Here is a 16,720-nt window from a genome sequence, read left to right as displayed (position 1 = left end):
AAAACAAACAGGGCTCCACGATGTGGTTTGTGCTGCCGACCCTCAGCTTTCTGCTTTCCACCAAAATAATAGTAAAAAGGAACACACACGTAGAGGTGTTGCTTCAGGAATTGATTTTCTGAGGGATTGGGGTCGTTCAGAGGCTGTTAGAAGTTTAACTTTTCCTTTTGCTCCAGTTTGAATTGGCCTCCTCAGGGACTGAAACAAAGTGGCTCTCTGCTGGGCTTGATCTCTCTGCTCCTGCAAATACCATAGGCAGAAATTAACAGGTTTTGAGTTTTCTTCCTAACAATAATTTAATCCACCGTGTTTTTCACAGGCCTCTGTCCCAGCATTCCCAGTCAGGACAGTGCTGGGCTGGGAATAAGGTTTTGGGCACAGTGTGGAGTCAGCAGGGGAGAGCAGCACGTTTCTGTGGGGCCCACAGAACTGGTGGCTTGTTCTGTGCTTAATGACTTGTGGCTTTGCAAACCTATGTGAATTTTTTAAGCAGGGTGTGTTTTTTTTCTTCCTTGTGCTTTCCCTGACACAAGGAAATAGTCCAACTTTCCATCTTTCACTCTGAATTCTGACACTTAGCTCCGAACTTCTTTGAGTGAAACCCCGAGCAGGAGTCTGAATGCCAGCCTGGGTTTTTCAGGGAAACAAAGAGCACTTTCAAGAATTGCTTTCTATTCCGGCTGAGCCAGAGTGTTTCCCTGCAGTGCCTCGAGGCTGCACTCAGGACAGGCTGAGCTCTCAGCCCGCCTGCTCGGGGTGGGACACAGGGGCCCTCACAATGCCTGACCCCAAACCCGGTCATGAGGCTGAGGGAGATGTTTGTCCTGCAGAAATCCCCACAAAGGGGGAAGGGCTTATCTAAAGCATCAGGCCCCGGGTTACCTCTTGAGGGGCTGGCAGCAAGCTGTCCAGCCTTCCCTGAGTGATCCATTGCCTGTCAGGTTTGCATTCCTGCTTGGAGCGAGGACACACCTGCCCGCCTTGCTCAGCACCTCCCTGCCTCCACAGCCCAGCTCGGAGCCCACCCTCTCCTCCTCCCTCCAGGTCTTTGCAAAGGCTCATTTATTCTTTCCCTGGAGCTCTGTCTTTGGTCTCCTCCTTCATTCCTGCTCTCCTTTGATCAGGTGCTCCACTCCATCAAAGTCAGCTCCTGAGGAAGGTGGCAGGCGGGGGGAGAGGAGCCAGCCCTGGACTCATCTGTCCTTCCCTTCCTGTCCCTGTCCAAGCAGTGAACATGGACGTTCTCCCTCCCTCCCTGCGTCAGCTTTAGCCTCCTTCAGAGCAGCAAACCTCAGCACCAGCTTTTACACTTCTCTGGGTTATCTTGGCTCTTGTGCTGCTGAGAACTGGCTGCTTTTATCGGGCCATTCTGGCACCCAGCAGCGTCCAGTGTCAGGCAGGTGGTGACATGGAAGGCCAGGGTTTTACAGGAGATGGTGCAAACTGAGGCTACAAAACAGGGATTTTGCACTAAAAGTAGTGGAGAGGATTTCAGGTGGGGGAGGGAAATGGGCAGATGTCTGCTGGCCAGCAAAGAGCTTCTTCTGGGGAGCTGGGAAGGATTGGAGCTGCTGCTTGTCCAGGCTGGGCTGCGAGTGCCCTGGTTGGAAGGGTTAGGTTGGAAAGGCAGGTCCCAGAGCAGTTAGAAAGCCCAGAGTCAGGCACACAGTGCTGTGAGTGAAGCAGGGAGAGTGTTCCCTTTCTTGTGGTTAAGCATCTGTTCCTGTAAAGGTCCGCGTCCCGCTGCTCCCCGGGAGCCCCGGGTTTGGCAGGGCCGCCGCAGGGCGTGTGGGGGTCTGTAACAGAGTGTGTAGCTGCCAACAGGAAGGTGTTGCCTTCCCAGTGTTGACACAAGCTTGTCCGAGAGGCCCCTCCTAGGGAGGCCGGAGTTGCTGTTGTCCCACTTGGGGAAGAGGAGCTGCCGGAGGTCAGGAAGTGACCCCTTGGCTCGCTCCTGTGCGGGTGGAAAAGAGATTCCCTCTGCTCTTCCCTGGCAGCGCAGGGGCCAGCAGAGCTTCCCCACCAGCACAGGCAGGGGTACAACCCCCTGAACACAGCATCTCTGAGGAGGGGGCCTGCAGTGACCGGGGCTCTGCATTCCTTCGCCATGACTCCGTCCCTCGAGCGCTGGGTGTCCGGGAGGACGGCGATGGCGTCACGCCACACAAATGCAGTGTGTTTGCTTCCCGTGGCTGCAGGAGAGGGGCTGAGCTAATGGCTCTGCTCTGCAGAGCTGGAGTCATCTTCTGGGAGGAAGGAGGGCGCAGGGAGCGCGACCGGCTGAGGAAACGGCCGCGTAAACTTCCTCTGCTGCGTTCCTATCCGTGCTGGGAGCGCGGCCCCGGGAGCTGAGCCCTGGCCATGCTGCCCTGCCCCAGGGCTTTGCACAGCCCCTCACTGTGTCTGTGCAGACAGGGCCTTCTGCAGAGAGGTCTCTGCTCCTGGGGGGATCGCTGGGTCTGGGGGGATTGGTGGCTCCTCTGCCTGGCTTGGTTCTTTGAGCACCCAAATCCCTGCAGCCTCACTCCCGTCCCTTCGCTTGCCTTGCTGGTCCCCCGAGCACACACTGGCTGCTTTTCCATGTCATAAGTGTCTCCATGGAATTAAGCCAAATCATGGCCCTCTTTATTCTGCTCTTCAGCTGGGGAGGGGGCAGGTGAGGAGGGGGGAGCTGGGCGAGGGCGGCTCAGGGACAGCCCAGCCTGTCTCCGGCTGCCACGTGTGCCCATACCCACTGCTCCGGGAGCTCGCAGCTGAACTCCAAATGTGCAGCAATCAAAGGGGTTTCAACCCAAGGCATTTGAGCCCCTGGTTCCCCACTAAGATAAGAAACAACAAAAATCCCTTTAAAGCATTTAATGTTTTCAGCCGTTTCCTACAGTTCCCTCCTCTCCCACGTTGCTCCTGGTTCCTGTGGCACCAGAATAGATCCTCTTTGTGGAAACGCTCTTCCTCTCTGCTGTTGTTTCTGGAAGGTGCCAGAACAGCCTCCCAGGCACAAAATGCATTTGTGCCGGGGCTGTGGATTGTGGGAGGGGAGGAAGTGGAGCAGCTCGAGTCCGGGGCAGCAGTGCAGGACCTGCTGACTCGGCGTTTGCCCAGGGGGTGGATGGCAGGATGTCTGCTCTTTGTGCACCCCGGGCAAGGCAGGCAACACATTCTGCTCCTGTTTCCTCTGCAGCAGCTCTCAGGTCTGGCCTCTGCTCCCTGGCCACGCTGCCCCTGATCCAGAGCTGCTCCATGTCCCGCCAGCCTTTTCCTTCCGAAGGCGTCGGGCTGTCTGCGGGGTGTGCTGGGAACGGGCCCTGCGGGGTCTCCTGGGCCCGCCTCTGACCACGCTGCTCTGTCTTTCTGGGTGACCTCCCTCAGCACGAGAGCATCGGCCCCTCCTCCCCCTCTGGAAGTGCCAGTGTTTTAATTCCTCCTTCCAGTTTCACCTCTCCCCTTGATTTGCAGTTTTCTGGCAGCTTCCAGTGGTAGAAGTGCTCCCTGTGGCCGTTCCTGGTTTTCCCCACGCTGAGAATCATCTTTTTGTTGTGCTTTTTGTGGACTGGGATGTAGAGCTGCACAGTGAGGATTGCGAGTCATGGAATCATGGAATGGTTTGGGCTGGGAGGGACCTTAAAACTCATCCAATTCCATCTCCTGCCATGGGCAGGGACATCTTCCACTGGACCAGGTTGTCCAAGTGCCATCCAACACTTCCTATGACTCATGTGGAATTAGATCCTTTTAGACCAATTTGTCATCACATAACAAGCTGTAAAAATTCTTTTGCTGCTCATCACTTTCTCCTTTTTGAGGTAGAGAAATTCCAAGAGCCCTTCCCTCCACAGGATCCAGATTCCATCCTTCTATTTTTATCCTGTTTGATCCTAGCTTTCTGGGAATCAGGGAGTAATTTCTCAGCAGCTTCTTGAGCCCTGTGACCAGGACCTGTGTGTGGATGTGTTACCCTTGCTTTCAAACCCAAAGGTTTTTAATCAGCTCCCTGGAATGGTTGGGGGCTGTAACCAGGCCAGGCTCTGTGCTCAGCCAGATTTCATGGAGTTCTCGTGTGGGAATACCAGGGAATGAGTCTTTGCAGCAGGACTTGTGTTGACCACATGCATTTTCCTATCCTGTCCACTCACTCCATTCACTTCTGAGCCCTTCCATAGCCTTTCCAACAGCTTCCAGCCTCTGAAATTCCCATTCCTGTGGCTCTGCACCCAAATGTGAACCTCAGCCAGAAGCAACTGGTTTCCCTGTTCCTCTCTGACATTTCTCTTCTCTCCCTGACACGTGTCACTGTGCTGATCTGGGAATTCTGTGGTAGCACTCTGGGAATGCCGTGGGGAGCAGGCCCCTGGGATTTCCTGTGCTCACTGTCCCTCTGGCACTCTGTGCAGATTATCCTGTGGATTGGGCTGGGAATGCTGGTGATCAGCACCTACACCACGCTGTCTGCCACCGAGGACACCCCTGTGAGGACAGAGGCAGTGGGCTTGGAGCACCTGGACAGAGAGGAGAACAGAATTGACCAGGATTCGGTCAAACTTCCAGGTATGTGCTTGCTGGAGTTGGATTTCCCAGCCCTGTCCCCAGCTTCACCTCTTAAAAAGAAGGTATTTTTTTTAAAGGGTGGCAGAAGTAGGGTAGTTTCCAGGCAGTTCTGTGCATCTTCCCAGCTTCCTGGGGCCTTTTCCCAAGAAAAGCTGCACTTTTGTCTGCTGGAAAAGCCGCTGTGAGCTCCAGTGGTACTTTGTGGGAGTTGTTCTTTTGGGAAAGGTGCGATGCGGGCCTGGGATCCCCTGGAGGGACAGAGCAGGGATCCCTGTTTGGGATGAGCCCAGTGCCCACCTGGCCCAGCAGGATTGTTCTCCCTCCCCCCTGTCAGCCCAAGCACCAGCCATCCATCACCTCCAAGGTAAGGGAAATTTATGGGCACTGCCTCTTTTTTTGGTGCTGAGGGTGTAAATTTGGACTCGGCTCTCGCTCTGACAAAGCCTGTGATTATGCCTCAGCTTTGTTTACTGGTTCTTGTTATTTATTATTTGTTTGCTGGGGCTGCTGATGGAATTACGGCCGCTCCTCCCTGTCCCAGCTGCTCCGGAGCGAGGCCGTGGCGCGCAGGTGCCGCCTGACCCCGCGCTGCCCCTCGGCCCTGCCGTGTCCTGTTCCTTCAGTTCAGTTTTGTTTCCTTCTGCTCCTGCGGGGTTTTTTTTGTTCTTTGGAGGCCTTGAAATATCCTCGCAGAGATTGAGAGCGGAAGGGAGAAAGGGGCTGGCTCTTCTGGAGATTATCCTCCCTCCTGGTTCTTGGCTGGGTTCCTGCCCGGCAGCTTGGAGCGTCTCCCACACCGGTGCTGCTGCCGATAACATTCACTCTGGGGTTGCTCCGTGGTGGAGTTTACTTGTGGTTTACTCGTGGCTTACTCAAGGCTGCGTGTGCCTTCCCAGGCATGTGGATGCCGCTGAACTCCGAGCAAGAGATGCTCCCAATCCCTTAATGGAGCCCTCAGCAGGGCCTGGAGGAGGGATGCGATTCAATTCTTCCATCTTGGTTAATTTTGGAGCGGTAATGGCCAAAGAACAGCTGCTCCTTTCAGGAGGAATCGCTAATGACACGTGTTCTGACTGGGAAAATAAAAACTCCCATAAAACGCGGTGTCCGCTGGAGTTTGCTGAGTCTTCTCCCGTTCTCGGCGTGAGCCGGGGCGGTGGAGCGGGGTGCCAGGCTCTGATCATCCGAGCGGTCCCGGAGCCGCCGGCAGCAGCTCCGAGTGCTGCTGGATTAAATAATCCCACCCGGGAGGAAGGCGGGCTTAGTGCTCCCGGGTCATAAACTTCCCAGGGAGGAGCCGTGGTTCCGAGGGAAAGCTCAGCTGTCCCCTGAGGTCCCTTTGCCAGTGGGGGCTCCGTCCCCGGGGAGGAGGAAGAGGAGGGAGATGGAGCTGACAGAGAAGAGGGACAAGGACCTGCAGGGTGGACGTGGGGCTGCCCCAGGAGAGCCGCTGCGATTCCTTGGATCTGTGCCTCCCTGTGCCTCTGCAGGATGTCGGCTTGACTAGCAATGAGAGGCGTTAAATGGTGCCCTTCATCCCCCGCCGCGGCTCCCCCTCGTCCTCGCCCGCCTTGTTTTGCAGAGCAGGAGCTGCCGCCTGGAACGCGCCGCAGCAGCTGCATCCTGTCGTTCCAGGGGCGCAGGATGCGGGCTGGGCCGCCCCCGGCACCTGGGCGCCCTCCGGATGGGCCGAATTCCTGCAGCAGGATCCCACGGCTTCTCCCTGGGCACTGCTGCTGGCTGCTCAGCCCCTTCCCCGGGGCTCAGGCTGCCTTGTGCCCCTTCCCTGGCTGCAGGGTGCTGCTCCAGGCTGCTCTCCTGGCTGGAGGGTGGTGCTCCCAGCCCTTTTCCTGGATAGAGGGTTCTTCCAGACCCCTTCTTCCAGGCACAAGGTGCATCTCTGCCTCTGGACCAGAGGGTGCTCAGCACCTTCCCTGGGCTCAGGCTTGCTCTGTGCCCTTTCCTGTGCTGCCCCATCCACAGCAAACCGCAAGGCCCTTCCCCAGTGCTGCCTTCCCCGTCTGCCTCCCGCCTGTCAGCGTGTGAGAGGAGTTTTATTGGCCTCTTTGATGTTGTGGAGCCCAGAACTGGAGAGACTTTCATTAAAGCCCTGCCCCGTGGGCCCGGGGATTATGAATATTAGAACATTGGCCTTTTATGTGAACACGTATTGACCAGCGGCCTCGGAATCGTGTTTTTCCTAACGACACCCAAGTGCCCATTACAGCCCCAGCCTGTGGTGCTGGAGGTTTTACTGTCAGCAGCTCTTCGGGAAAGGGATAAAACCCCTTCCAGCCCCGTCCTGCCGCTCTGCGCAGCGGCTGCGCCTCTGTTAAAAGGTTGCTAAGCTGCCTCTGAAAGCTCAGGAAGGCAATTATCCATTTAAAAAAAAAAAAAAAAAAAAAGCTAATTAGGCAATTTCTCTCCGTATTTAAAGCACCCTCGAGGGTCTCGGGGGGGATTAAGATTTTGTAATATTTTGCAGCTCCTTACTTGATCGTTGCTGCTTCATCTTCTCCCTGGCATTGTGCAATGTTGGGTAACAAAGCCCTGATTCAGGCTCCTTGTGCAAGAGCCCTTTTCCCGGTGTGCCGGGCACCGTGCTCCGGCCATCCCGCTCTCCTGTGGGATGGGGTGGGCTGTGTTACGTGGACTGGGGCAAAATCTGGGGTTGCATTTGGCACGCGGCTCCCCTGCATCCTCCATCCCTGCATCCGTGTGCTTTGACCCCCAAAAGCAACCTGCCGGAGCCAGGCTGGGTCCCTGCCGGCATTCCCAGCCGGAGCAGCCGCGGAGATGTGTGGAACGTGGCTCCTGCATCCTGCTTAGCTGCAGGAACAGCTTGGCTCCGCGGCGGCTCTCCCTGGTGCTTTGTGCGAGTGAGCTTTTAATAGTGCCTGTGACACAGAAAAGGAACCAGCAGCCTCTGGTAATTTGGGTTGGTTTTTACTGCTGGTGCGTCAGGAGACAACTGTGAACTAATTTCAGGGATGCCATTCCATAACCTTGTGAAATCTGGACCCGTTTCTGGGGGAGGGAGGGCTCCTGCAGGCGCAGCTGGGCTGGGGGCTCCCCGGGGAGGGCCTGGCGCTGCCCTGCTCCGGGTGTGGGGCTGCTCAGCACGTCCCAGGGCAGCGTTTGCCCCCGACCCTCTGCCCCGCTTGTTCTGCTCCCTTTTCCTTGGCACGAGCTCCTGGATCCTGCTCCGTATCATGCGATGAAGGAATTTCAGCAGGTCTGGAGCTGCACTGGCACAGCAGGTCCTGACCCTGTGTCCCTGGCCAGCCCTGGGGTGACACCCTGGAGTGGGGGCTGTGTCCTGGAGCTCCCTGTGCTGTTCCTGAGGCTCCCCAGGACTGGGAGTACAGCAGGGCCCATCCCGCTGCCTCTGCCCAGGGCTGGGGCTGTGCAGGCACATTCCAGCTCTGAGAGGCTGCAGGAGCCTGTGAGGAGGGATTTAGTGCCTGCCTGGGACCATTGCAACGATCCGAACCGGGAGCAGGGGGAGAAGGGAAGCTTTTAGGTTGCTAATCATGAAATTTTATGGCAGCCTGGAGAGGCTGTTGGCAAACCACAACACACCCAGGCACGCACACACACAAATCAGCTGCAGGACGCCCTGGCTTCCCCTCGTGTGAGCGGAGCTGCCGAGAGCCGGGGGGTCAGAGCGAACCCTCTCGGTGCTGCCTCACACCCCGGGCTCTCCTTGGGAGCCAAAAAGCTTTTACAGCCTCTCAGGCCTTGCCTGTGAAGTCCAAGGCCGCTCATAAAACATGACGAGGCGCAGCGTTGCTGGAAGACGCTCCAAAGGGAGCTGGAGGGCAAGAAGACAGGCAGAGCCCCAGCAAAACTTCCCTGCAAAGCACCTGGAGTCCCGCATGGATTTCCAGGCAGCCTGAGAGGTTGTTAATTCATGCCCTGATGATGAACTTAATTTTGTCTCCTGCTGAGCAAATGATGGCTTAGAGGCAGCTTGGCCTTATTGCGGCGTGGAGACTTTTGGGTTTGTGTTTTGTTTGTGTTTTGGGCTTTTCCTGCATTGTTTGCAGAGCGGGGAACGTGCCTGTGCCTGATTTATGATGGAAGCTGCCAGGGACACTCCCGGAGCAGAGCAGGGCCTCCCCCGGCCCCTCGGGCTGCCCTGGGCCCGCGGGGGGTTCACCTGCTGCTCTGGGCAGGGGAACTGCCGGGGTTAACTCCTCCGGTTCCTGCTGGCAAGAAAAGCTTCACCCCCGTCTTCCTTCTTATTTCCTCCTCTTTTTCTTTTTAATTCCCCCTCCTTCCTTTTCATTTCCCTTTGAACATCTCTCTGCCTCCATCCGCTGTGGGAACAGCCCTGCCTGTGGAGGATCTCTGGATGCTGCGGTCCTCTCCGACCGGAGCCATCTCCCGCCTCCATGAACCAATTAATGAGAAACTTTCCTCCAATAGAGTAAATAATTTCTTGCATTGAGGCCAGGAGTGAGCTGGGAACATCCGCAGCCGTGCCGAGCGCTCCCTCCCCGGCCTCGGCCTCCCGCTTCCCAGGGCCCCTGGCCAGGCTGGGCACTGGTTCCTGCAGCCCAGTTTCTCCTGAAGAGGAGGAGTGTCCTGCCCTGACTTGCTGAACCCTGGGAAGTCCCTCAATGGAGAGGGGGACCCTTGGGTACTAGACTGGAATTTCTCAGAAAATCCAAGTCCTTTTCCCCTCCCACCATCATTCCCGAAGCGAAGGAACGTGGAACGCCGGCCAGCCCCACGCACGTCCCTCCTCTGGGTGTGGAGCTCCGGGCTGGAGTCCGGGTTTCTGGAGAGGCTCAAGGTCCTGCTGGCACAGATCCCTCTGGGCCAGGAGTTTGTACTTAATTTTTTGTGAATTTTTGTTGTCCTCCCCCCTCCCCAGCTCAGGCAAGGCCCACGCAGCTGAAGTTGTGGCAATCCCTTCTTTCCCATGAGTTCATCTCGTAATAAATCGCACCAGCCCTGCGGAGGGGGAGGAGAAAATGGAAAGATGTTTATAGAATTAATTCCCCAAAGGAAATCACTCGGGGGAGGGCGAAGGAGGGAAGAGTTGGGAATTTTTTTTTTGTTACAGAAGATAGATTTTTTTGTGAGAGTTTGTTGCATGGAAAAAAATCTGCAGAACAACTTCACTGCTGGGAAACAATTCGATTTCCTTCTCTGCTGCTCTCCAGAGGAAGAGTTCACTCCCTGTGTGGGTTTTCTGTCATGCTGGGGGTGGAAGGGACCCTTCCCATCCCATGGAATGTGCAAAAGATTCCATGTGGAATATGAAATATGAAATACCAATGCTGAATACAGTTTGGAATACAGACTAGTTTGACTGGGACGTGTCTTCCAAAAACGTTCCATCTCTTCAAGGGCAAGGTGGGGGGGAACTCCCCTGTCTCCCCCAGGAGCTTCCCCTAATTAGTGCATGTTTGATCCCCCTCCTCAAAACTTCTGCGGGAAAAGGAAACCTCCCCACCCCTCCTCCGAGAGGCATCTGAAGGGCTGTGGGAACACTCGGGCACTAAAAGGGAGGGGGAAATCAAAAGAAAGGAGGACGTTTCACAGCAAACAGCAGCGAGGGGCGGGAGCTGGGCTGGACCCCATCTGAGGTTCTGGTGTTGGGGGGGATTCGGGGCTGCATCGCGGCTCTGTCTCTTGCAATGCCGGGGGATCCGGGGCTGGATTCCAGCTCGGTCTCTCCCGGAGCCGGGGGTCTGGAGCAGGGAGCTGGGGGGATGCTACCATCTGGTGGCACTGGCTCGCAGCAGCAGCCGGCTCCATCCCGGCTCCATCCCCTGCTCCATCCCTGCTCCATTCCAGCTCCATTCCTGCTCCATTCCTGCTCCACCCCTGCTCCATCCTCTGCTCCATTCCCTGCTCCATCCCGGCTCCATCTCCGCTCCACTCCAGCTCCATCCCTGCTCCATCCCTGCTCCATCCCTGCTCCATCCCTGCTCCATCCTGTCCCTGCTGGCAGCTCCATAAAAACCCACTACAGGGAAAACAACCAGGTGACCCTCGAACAAAAGCTCCCCCGTGCTAGGGCAGGAGGGAGATCAGTGGCTGGGCTGGGTGGGTGAAGGGCACAGCAATTCCCAGATCCCACACCTCATCCCTGTCCCCATCCTGTGTCTGCAGAGCAGAACCCGGTGGTGGAGGAGCCCGAGGATGACCGTGACAAACCCAAAGTGCCTGAGGGGAAGGAGGAGATGGAGCAGCCACAGATCAAGGTGCCCGTGCAGGCGCCCAAGAGGGAGGAGGAGAGAGGAAAGGTGGAAGAGAAAGTGCAGCTGGACCGTCCTGATCAAGGTAAAGGTGACCCTGGGAAAGGGAGCTGGGCGTGTGTGCTGTGGGACTCTGAGGCAGAGATCCTGAACTCTGCTCCCTGCCCTCCTCTCAGTCACCTCTGCGGTGGTGTTGGTGGATTTAAGGTGATTTAGTGTGTAATGCTCTGGAGGCTTGTTAGGAATGTGGCCTCCAGATGGGGGAGAGAAGGCAGGGCCGGACAAGGGCAGCATGGAACTGGGTGTACTGGGAGCACTGGGCGCCTGCTGCCTCTGCCCCTGCCTGTCCCCACAGGGATTGCCCTGCCCGTGGGTGAAGCTCATCGCCACGAGCCCCCTGTCCCACACGACGAGGTGGTTGTGGACATGGGGCGGGAGCGGGAGGAATCCCATGAGAACAAAGTGGCTCCCGGAGGAGCCGGCGACCACCTTCTGGAGGAGCCAGCCAGGCTGCAGCCCCAGGAGGAGGCACTGGGCCCAAAACAAGGGAAGGAAGTGGTTGCCGAGAACCAGCAGCGGGGAGGGACTGTTGGGCCCGTCCCAAATCTGGAGAAGGTCCCGGAGGCAGCGGTGCAGCAGGGTGGGAGGCCGCCCTACAAGGAGCTGGAGCCAGGGGAAGCCAAGCTGGACGCCAAGGCACAGGCGGCCGTGCTGGACGGTGACACCGCCGAGGCTGCTGAGCAGGACAAGTCACAGCTCCAGCTCCCCAGGAAAGCAGAGGAGGCTGCAAAGTCCGTGGAGAAGGAAGCAGAGCCTGGTAAGCTCCTTTCACAGCAGCTCATCTGAGCAAGCTCTTCTGGGCCTGTAATGCCCCTGGAGACGGGACAATTTGGTCATTCCCATCTCCGTGCTGGTGCTTCCTTTTAACTCCACGAGTGGAGCATGTGAGTGTGCACAGCCCCTCCGGCAGCTGCTGAGGGAAGGGAGGAATCTGGTGGCTTTGACAGCTACTGCGAGAGCTGTCAAACAGTTGTTCGCTACCCGCCAAAATGTCAGGTGCCGTGCTGTTCCTGCACGGCTCCCAAATCACCGGGGACATGGAGCCGGGAGATCTTGACAGGGAACACATTGCCAAGTGCCCGTCTAAAAGCCAGTTAGAGCTGTTCTTGCATGTTAATTGGCCGAGGTAGTTAGTGCTGGCTCGCTGCCACCAGGCATGGGATTGTTAAATACTGGGTTTATTACTTCCCTCGCAGCCGTCGGGTTGGATACAAACGGTGCCGGGACGATGTGGAGGCGTTTTAGGGAACATCTGCACTGACAGCAAGGCTCTGTCGTCCTTTGCAGGTGAAAAGCAGGAGCTGCCCCTCCCGGAGAGAGCGGAGCTGCTGGAGAACCGGAACACTGAGGAGAAACAGGAGAAGGCAGGGGGTGAGCGTGTCCCCGGGGCAGGCGGGGATGGGGCCAGATCTCCCCGGATCCCTCACTGTGGGAAGATGGTGTCTTGAAGCCACAGCCCCTGCGTAGCATCAGGTGGTGCCTGTCCCATCTGTGGCACACCTGGCAGGGCCACTCGGGGACCTGAGTCGTGCTGGCACTTAGGCCCAGCTGCTCCTCAGTGTGGGAGCCCTGGGAAGAGGGAGACAGGAGGGAAATGGCTCCAGCAGCACGGCAGGAGGGGCAGGGGCACACGGGGACACCTGAACACATCACAGGGAAAAGCTCCTTCCCCTCAAGGCCCCAGCTGCTCTGTCCCTGGGGCATCAGAGCTGGAGCTGCAAAGCCCTTCCTTAGGCTGAGTCCTCCATCCATCCTCTGCCTGGCAAGGGGGTGTTGGAGCCTAAGCCTGGATTTGTGTGCAGGTCCCTTGCTTTCATCCCATCCTCTTCCAGCTTCCTTCTCTCTCTCCTGGCACTTTGTGGAGTTGGATCTTCCTGCCAAGGAGAGCCTTTGCAGCCCATGCAGAGCTGATGTGGTTTCTGAGGGCTTTGGGTCACGGGGGTTTTATTTTCTCTGTCTTTTTCCCCTTTTCCAGAAGCAGGGCCAGCAAAACTGCTGGACCACAACGTGCTGCTGCAGATGATCAAGGAGCAGCAGGTGCAGCACAAGCAGCTCCTGGACCAGCAGGCAAAGCTGCTGGCCGTGATCGAGGAGCAGCACAAGGAGATCCACCAGCAGCGGCAGGAGGAGGGGGCAGAGGAGAAGCCAAAGCCAGGTAAGGACATGGCCAGGGAGCAGGACCTCTCCACAGGGGGAGCACCCCTCCACGGCTCAGAGCAGCTCTAAAATCAAGCTGGGAGAGATCGGAGTTCCATTGGCACAAGGCAAAGTCCACCTGCACAGCCCTTTCTGTAGGGATAACCCACAGCTCTGCTCATCCTCCCGTGTGGCCTCATCTCATGTCTCACAGAATGTGGTGGCAGGAGAAGGGAATGTCCTGAGCCTTTTCCATGTTGGTTTTGTCCCGCAGCAGAAGCGCAGCCAGAGCCAGCCGTGCCCCTGGCCAGGAGCAGGGAGGACGAGGGCCCCGGAGCCAAGGGAGACACGGCCGGGAGGCCGCTGAGCAAGGAGCAGCCGGAGCAGCGCCCGGCACAGCAGCCCCCCGATTCCACCAAGCAGAACAGGGACAGGGACACGCTGGGGAAGCTGGAAGAGGCTGGGCACAGGCGTGACATTCCTGTGGCTCCTCCCAAGGAGTGGAAGGTGCCGCTGCAAGAGAATGACAGAGCTGTTAAGAATCCCGTGGAGAACCGGGATCCCCTCCACGGGGATGGCCAGCGTGTTCCAGCAGCCAGAAACAACCTGGAGAAAAAGGCCTTGGCGGAGGATTTGGGAGGAGAACGTGAAGCCAAAGCTGGAAGAGATGTCCACCAGAAGAAGAATTTCCTGAAAGCCGTGGAAGCAGCTACAGCTCCCATCCAAAGAGAACAGCTGGGGGCTGCCAAAGTTCAGGGAGTAGCAGGAAAGAGTTTGGAAAGAGACTCAGGAATAGACCTTAAAGCCAAAACTCTGAGTCAGGTGGAGCCCAAGGACCTGGCAGCGGTGCCGGACTCTTCCAGTAACAGGAACGTGGCAGTGAGGGAGCAGCACCCCCGGGAGCGGGAGAGGCAGAGAGGGGCGCAGGCCGAGGGAGCCGCCCCGCCTGGCCACGGGCACAGGAAGGAGGAGGATCCCCGGGAGGAGCCGCGGGGCCGGCAGGGCCGTGGGGGTCCCTCTGATGGTGCTGACAGGAAAGGCGGCCCTCAGGATGCTCCAGCACAGAAGGAGAACGGCGCGGCCGCCCCCAGGGATCCGCAGCAGCCGGAGCGCGACGTCAAACCCAACCGCGAGCTGAAGCTGCAGGGGGGCCTGGACCTGCGCCGCAGGAGACGGGACCTGCTGCCTCCCGGCCACGAGGAGGAGGAGGAGGAGGAGGAGGAGGAGGCTGCACCGGCAGCCGGGGGCGTCTTGATCGGCCTGAACCCCCTTCCCGATGTGAAGGTGAACGACCTGCGGAGCGCGCTGGAGACGCGGCTGAGCCGGGTGGCCGAGGGCGCGCAGCACCTGGTGCGCAGCCGCCACATCCAGCAGGTGACAGAGGACAGGAGCCCGTGACACGGCTGCGGCCGTGCTCCGAGGGGAGGGCTCGGCCTCGCCGGTGTTGCTCAGGCATGGAGAGAGAGCTCTCAGCCAGCAGCGCGTTGCTGGATGCCTGGATCCACAGGATCTCCCTGAGCACCACCCTGGGGGCTTCCACAGCAGCACCCTCAGCGTGTGCCTGCGCGCGGCCGAGGAAGTGACATTCCTGCTGTCCCCTGCCTTCCAGAGCTGCCATCCACCTGGGCTCCCTGCCAGGCTGCTGCTCCAAGGACCTTTTCCAGCATCTCATTCATATCAAATTGCCTTCTCCAACCATCTCCCAGCTCCTCTCAGAAGCAGGAAGGGGCTCCATCACCCTGGCTGTGCTGAAGGGACCTGGGACCCACAGCTCGGGAAGGGCTTTACCCCAGAGAAGCCGTGAGCTGAGGACCGCAGAGTCAATGCTCCAGTGCTGGATTGGGAGCAGAACCTCATTTGTTTGGGACACAGTGGTGGTTTAGGAACCTCATTTAGTAGAAACGCTGCCTTAACCGGGCACAACTCCTGTTGTGCTGCCTCTCTCCCAGGGATGGGATTCCTTGGCCACACACTGGGATCATACAGAGCTCTGCCCCTGCTACCCTCCCTGGGTGCTCCTCTCCTTGCTCTCCAGCTCCACTTCCCCTCTCAAAAGTGCATTAAGAAGCTCAGTTATCCCCTGACCCCTTCCAACCCAGCTTGATTCTTCTGCCAGAGGTGAGTAGCTTGGAAAAACCATGGCAGAGCCAGGTGGATCCAGGGGCTCCACCTACCTCTTCCTGTGTTCTGTGTGCTCTTCCCAGCCTCCCCCTGCCCTGTTCTGCATCCAGACAGGTCCCTGCTCCACCTCTGCGAATTTGTTTGGTGAGTGAGGAAGGGAAGAGCTCCCCCAAGAGCTCTGTGTTGTTTCAGGCTCCCAGTGACTCATCCCTTGGGTTTTTTTGGGTTTTGTGTTGTTACGTCCTGACCTGCGAATGTACGGAATTCAGTCCCAAAGCTCTCCCTAGACCGGCTGAGAATTCCCAGCCTGGAGCCCTCAGACCTCATCACTGTGGTGGGTTTTATATCCCGACCTCCAAATGTCTTTGGCGACCTCGAGTCTGTGTCCAGCGGGACCCTGCAGAGCTGGGACGGGGTGGGACTGTCCCTGCCTGCTGCTCCCGGGCTGTCACAACCCGGAGCGACAGGGAAGCGACCTCGGGAGTCCTTTGGGAAGACCCCCCGGAACACTGTGGCCTTAAACCCCCCGAGCTTCTCCATTAACGCTGTCGTCAAGCACAAGCACCACGGCCGGGAGCCCCGGAGCTGCTCTGAGAGGCAGGGACGGCTCCGGGTGTGCCCTGTGGCACCAGCCAGCCTTCCCGGGGCAGCTCCTTCCTCGCTGTGCTGCCGGCCCCGGCCCCGCGGGGGCACAGCCGCCTGTGTGTTGTTCTCTGTGTGAACACAAGGGACCAAAGATGCTCCTGGCGTTCCTGCTCCTGGGAAAGGCGTGGGCACCCCGAGCTGGGCTGGAAGCTGGCGGGAGCTGCCTTGTCCCGTCGGGAACGGCTCCCCCGGGGCGGGTGGAACGCTGGGAGGGAGAGCCCGGAGCGCGGGCTGAGCCCATCAATAAAATAAGCTGAAGCATTCTGATCTGAATTCTTTTCTTTTTTTAATAAATAAAAATAGATCTGTGACCCTCACCCAGCCCGGGGCTGCATCTCCTCCGGGCCGGGGGGCGGGGTGGACAGCTCCGGGCCCGGGGGGTTCCGTCATTTGAGGACAATCCGGTGGCTTTGAGGGTTTTATTCCCCTCGAGCGTCTCCAGGCGGGGACGGCTCCGGGGTCACTTCGGTGTCGCCTTTGCCTGCAAAGAGCCGCGGTCAGGATGGGCCGAGGCCGCCTCCCTCCTCCAGCACCGGGATCACATCTGGGACGGGGCCCGGGACAGCGCCGTACCGCCCGGGCGAAGCATTCCCGCAGCGCCTGGAACTCCTCCAGGCACGCGTCCCGCCGCAGCTCCGCCGGTCCTGCCGCCGCCGCCGCCACGCACCGCCCGTAGGCCGCGGCCTGCGGGAATCACACGGGACGGGAGCGGGGGCCGGGACCCGCCGACCCCGGAGCCGACCCCCCGTGCCGCCCTGTGCCCCCCGGCCGCACCTGGTCCCCGCAGGCCGCCAGCGCCGCCGGGAAGCGCCGCAGCCGCGCCCGCGCCCGCAGCCACACTCCGCGCCCCGACATCGCCTCACCGCACGGGCGCCGCCATGCCCACGCGGCCGCCATTGGCTGCCCGCCCCGCTCGTCACACACCGCGCTCTCCTATTGGGCGGCCCCACCCCAAACCGCGCCCCTTCTGATTGGTTATTCGGCACGGGCGGCTCTGA

At 58.8% G+C, this 16,720-nt stretch overlaps 2 protein-coding genes across 3 annotated transcripts in view; one reads left to right on the top strand and one right to left on the bottom strand.

The window, feature by feature from the left end:
* The window catches only part of SLC38A10 (solute carrier family 38 member 10), a 29,835-nt gene extending 13,827 nt beyond the window's left edge, over positions 1-16,008 (top strand). The window contains exons 11-16 of one of the 2 annotated variants that reach the window (XM_063409379.1): positions 4,392-4,545; positions 10,675-10,845; positions 11,116-11,577; positions 12,108-12,191; positions 12,796-12,975; positions 13,234-16,008. In XM_063409379.1, coding sequence (XP_063265449.1) covers positions 4,392-4,545; positions 10,675-10,845; positions 11,116-11,577; positions 12,108-12,191; positions 12,796-12,975; positions 13,234-14,354 — 2,172 coding nt within the window. In that variant the 3' untranslated portion in view covers positions 14,355-16,008. Of the gene's footprint in view, positions 1-4,391; positions 4,546-10,674; positions 10,846-11,115; positions 11,578-12,107; positions 12,192-12,795; positions 12,976-13,230 lie in introns of both variants that reach the window. The other variant, XM_063409378.1, reaches the window with a different exon arrangement.
* NDUFAF8 (NADH:ubiquinone oxidoreductase complex assembly factor 8) lies at positions 15,992-16,655 on the bottom strand. Its single transcript, XM_063409380.1, has 3 exons — positions 16,497-16,655; positions 16,296-16,406; positions 15,992-16,203 (listed from the first exon to the last, which is right to left on the bottom strand). The coding sequence occupies exons 1-3, from the start codon at positions 16,617-16,619 to the stop codon at positions 16,183-16,185; spliced, it is 255 nt and encodes an 84-aa protein (XP_063265450.1). The 5' UTR covers positions 16,620-16,655; the 3' UTR covers positions 15,992-16,182.
* Positions 16,656-16,720: the final 65 nt, after the last annotated feature.

This window comes from Prinia subflava, chromosome 12, assembly GCF_021018805.1.
Source record: "Prinia subflava isolate CZ2003 ecotype Zambia chromosome 12, Cam_Psub_1.2, whole genome shotgun sequence".
Classification (NCBI taxonomy): Eukaryota; Metazoa; Chordata; class Aves; order Passeriformes; family Cisticolidae; genus Prinia; species Prinia subflava.
Note: the sequence above shows the minus strand (reverse complement) of the source record. Positions and strands in the feature narration are given on the sequence as shown.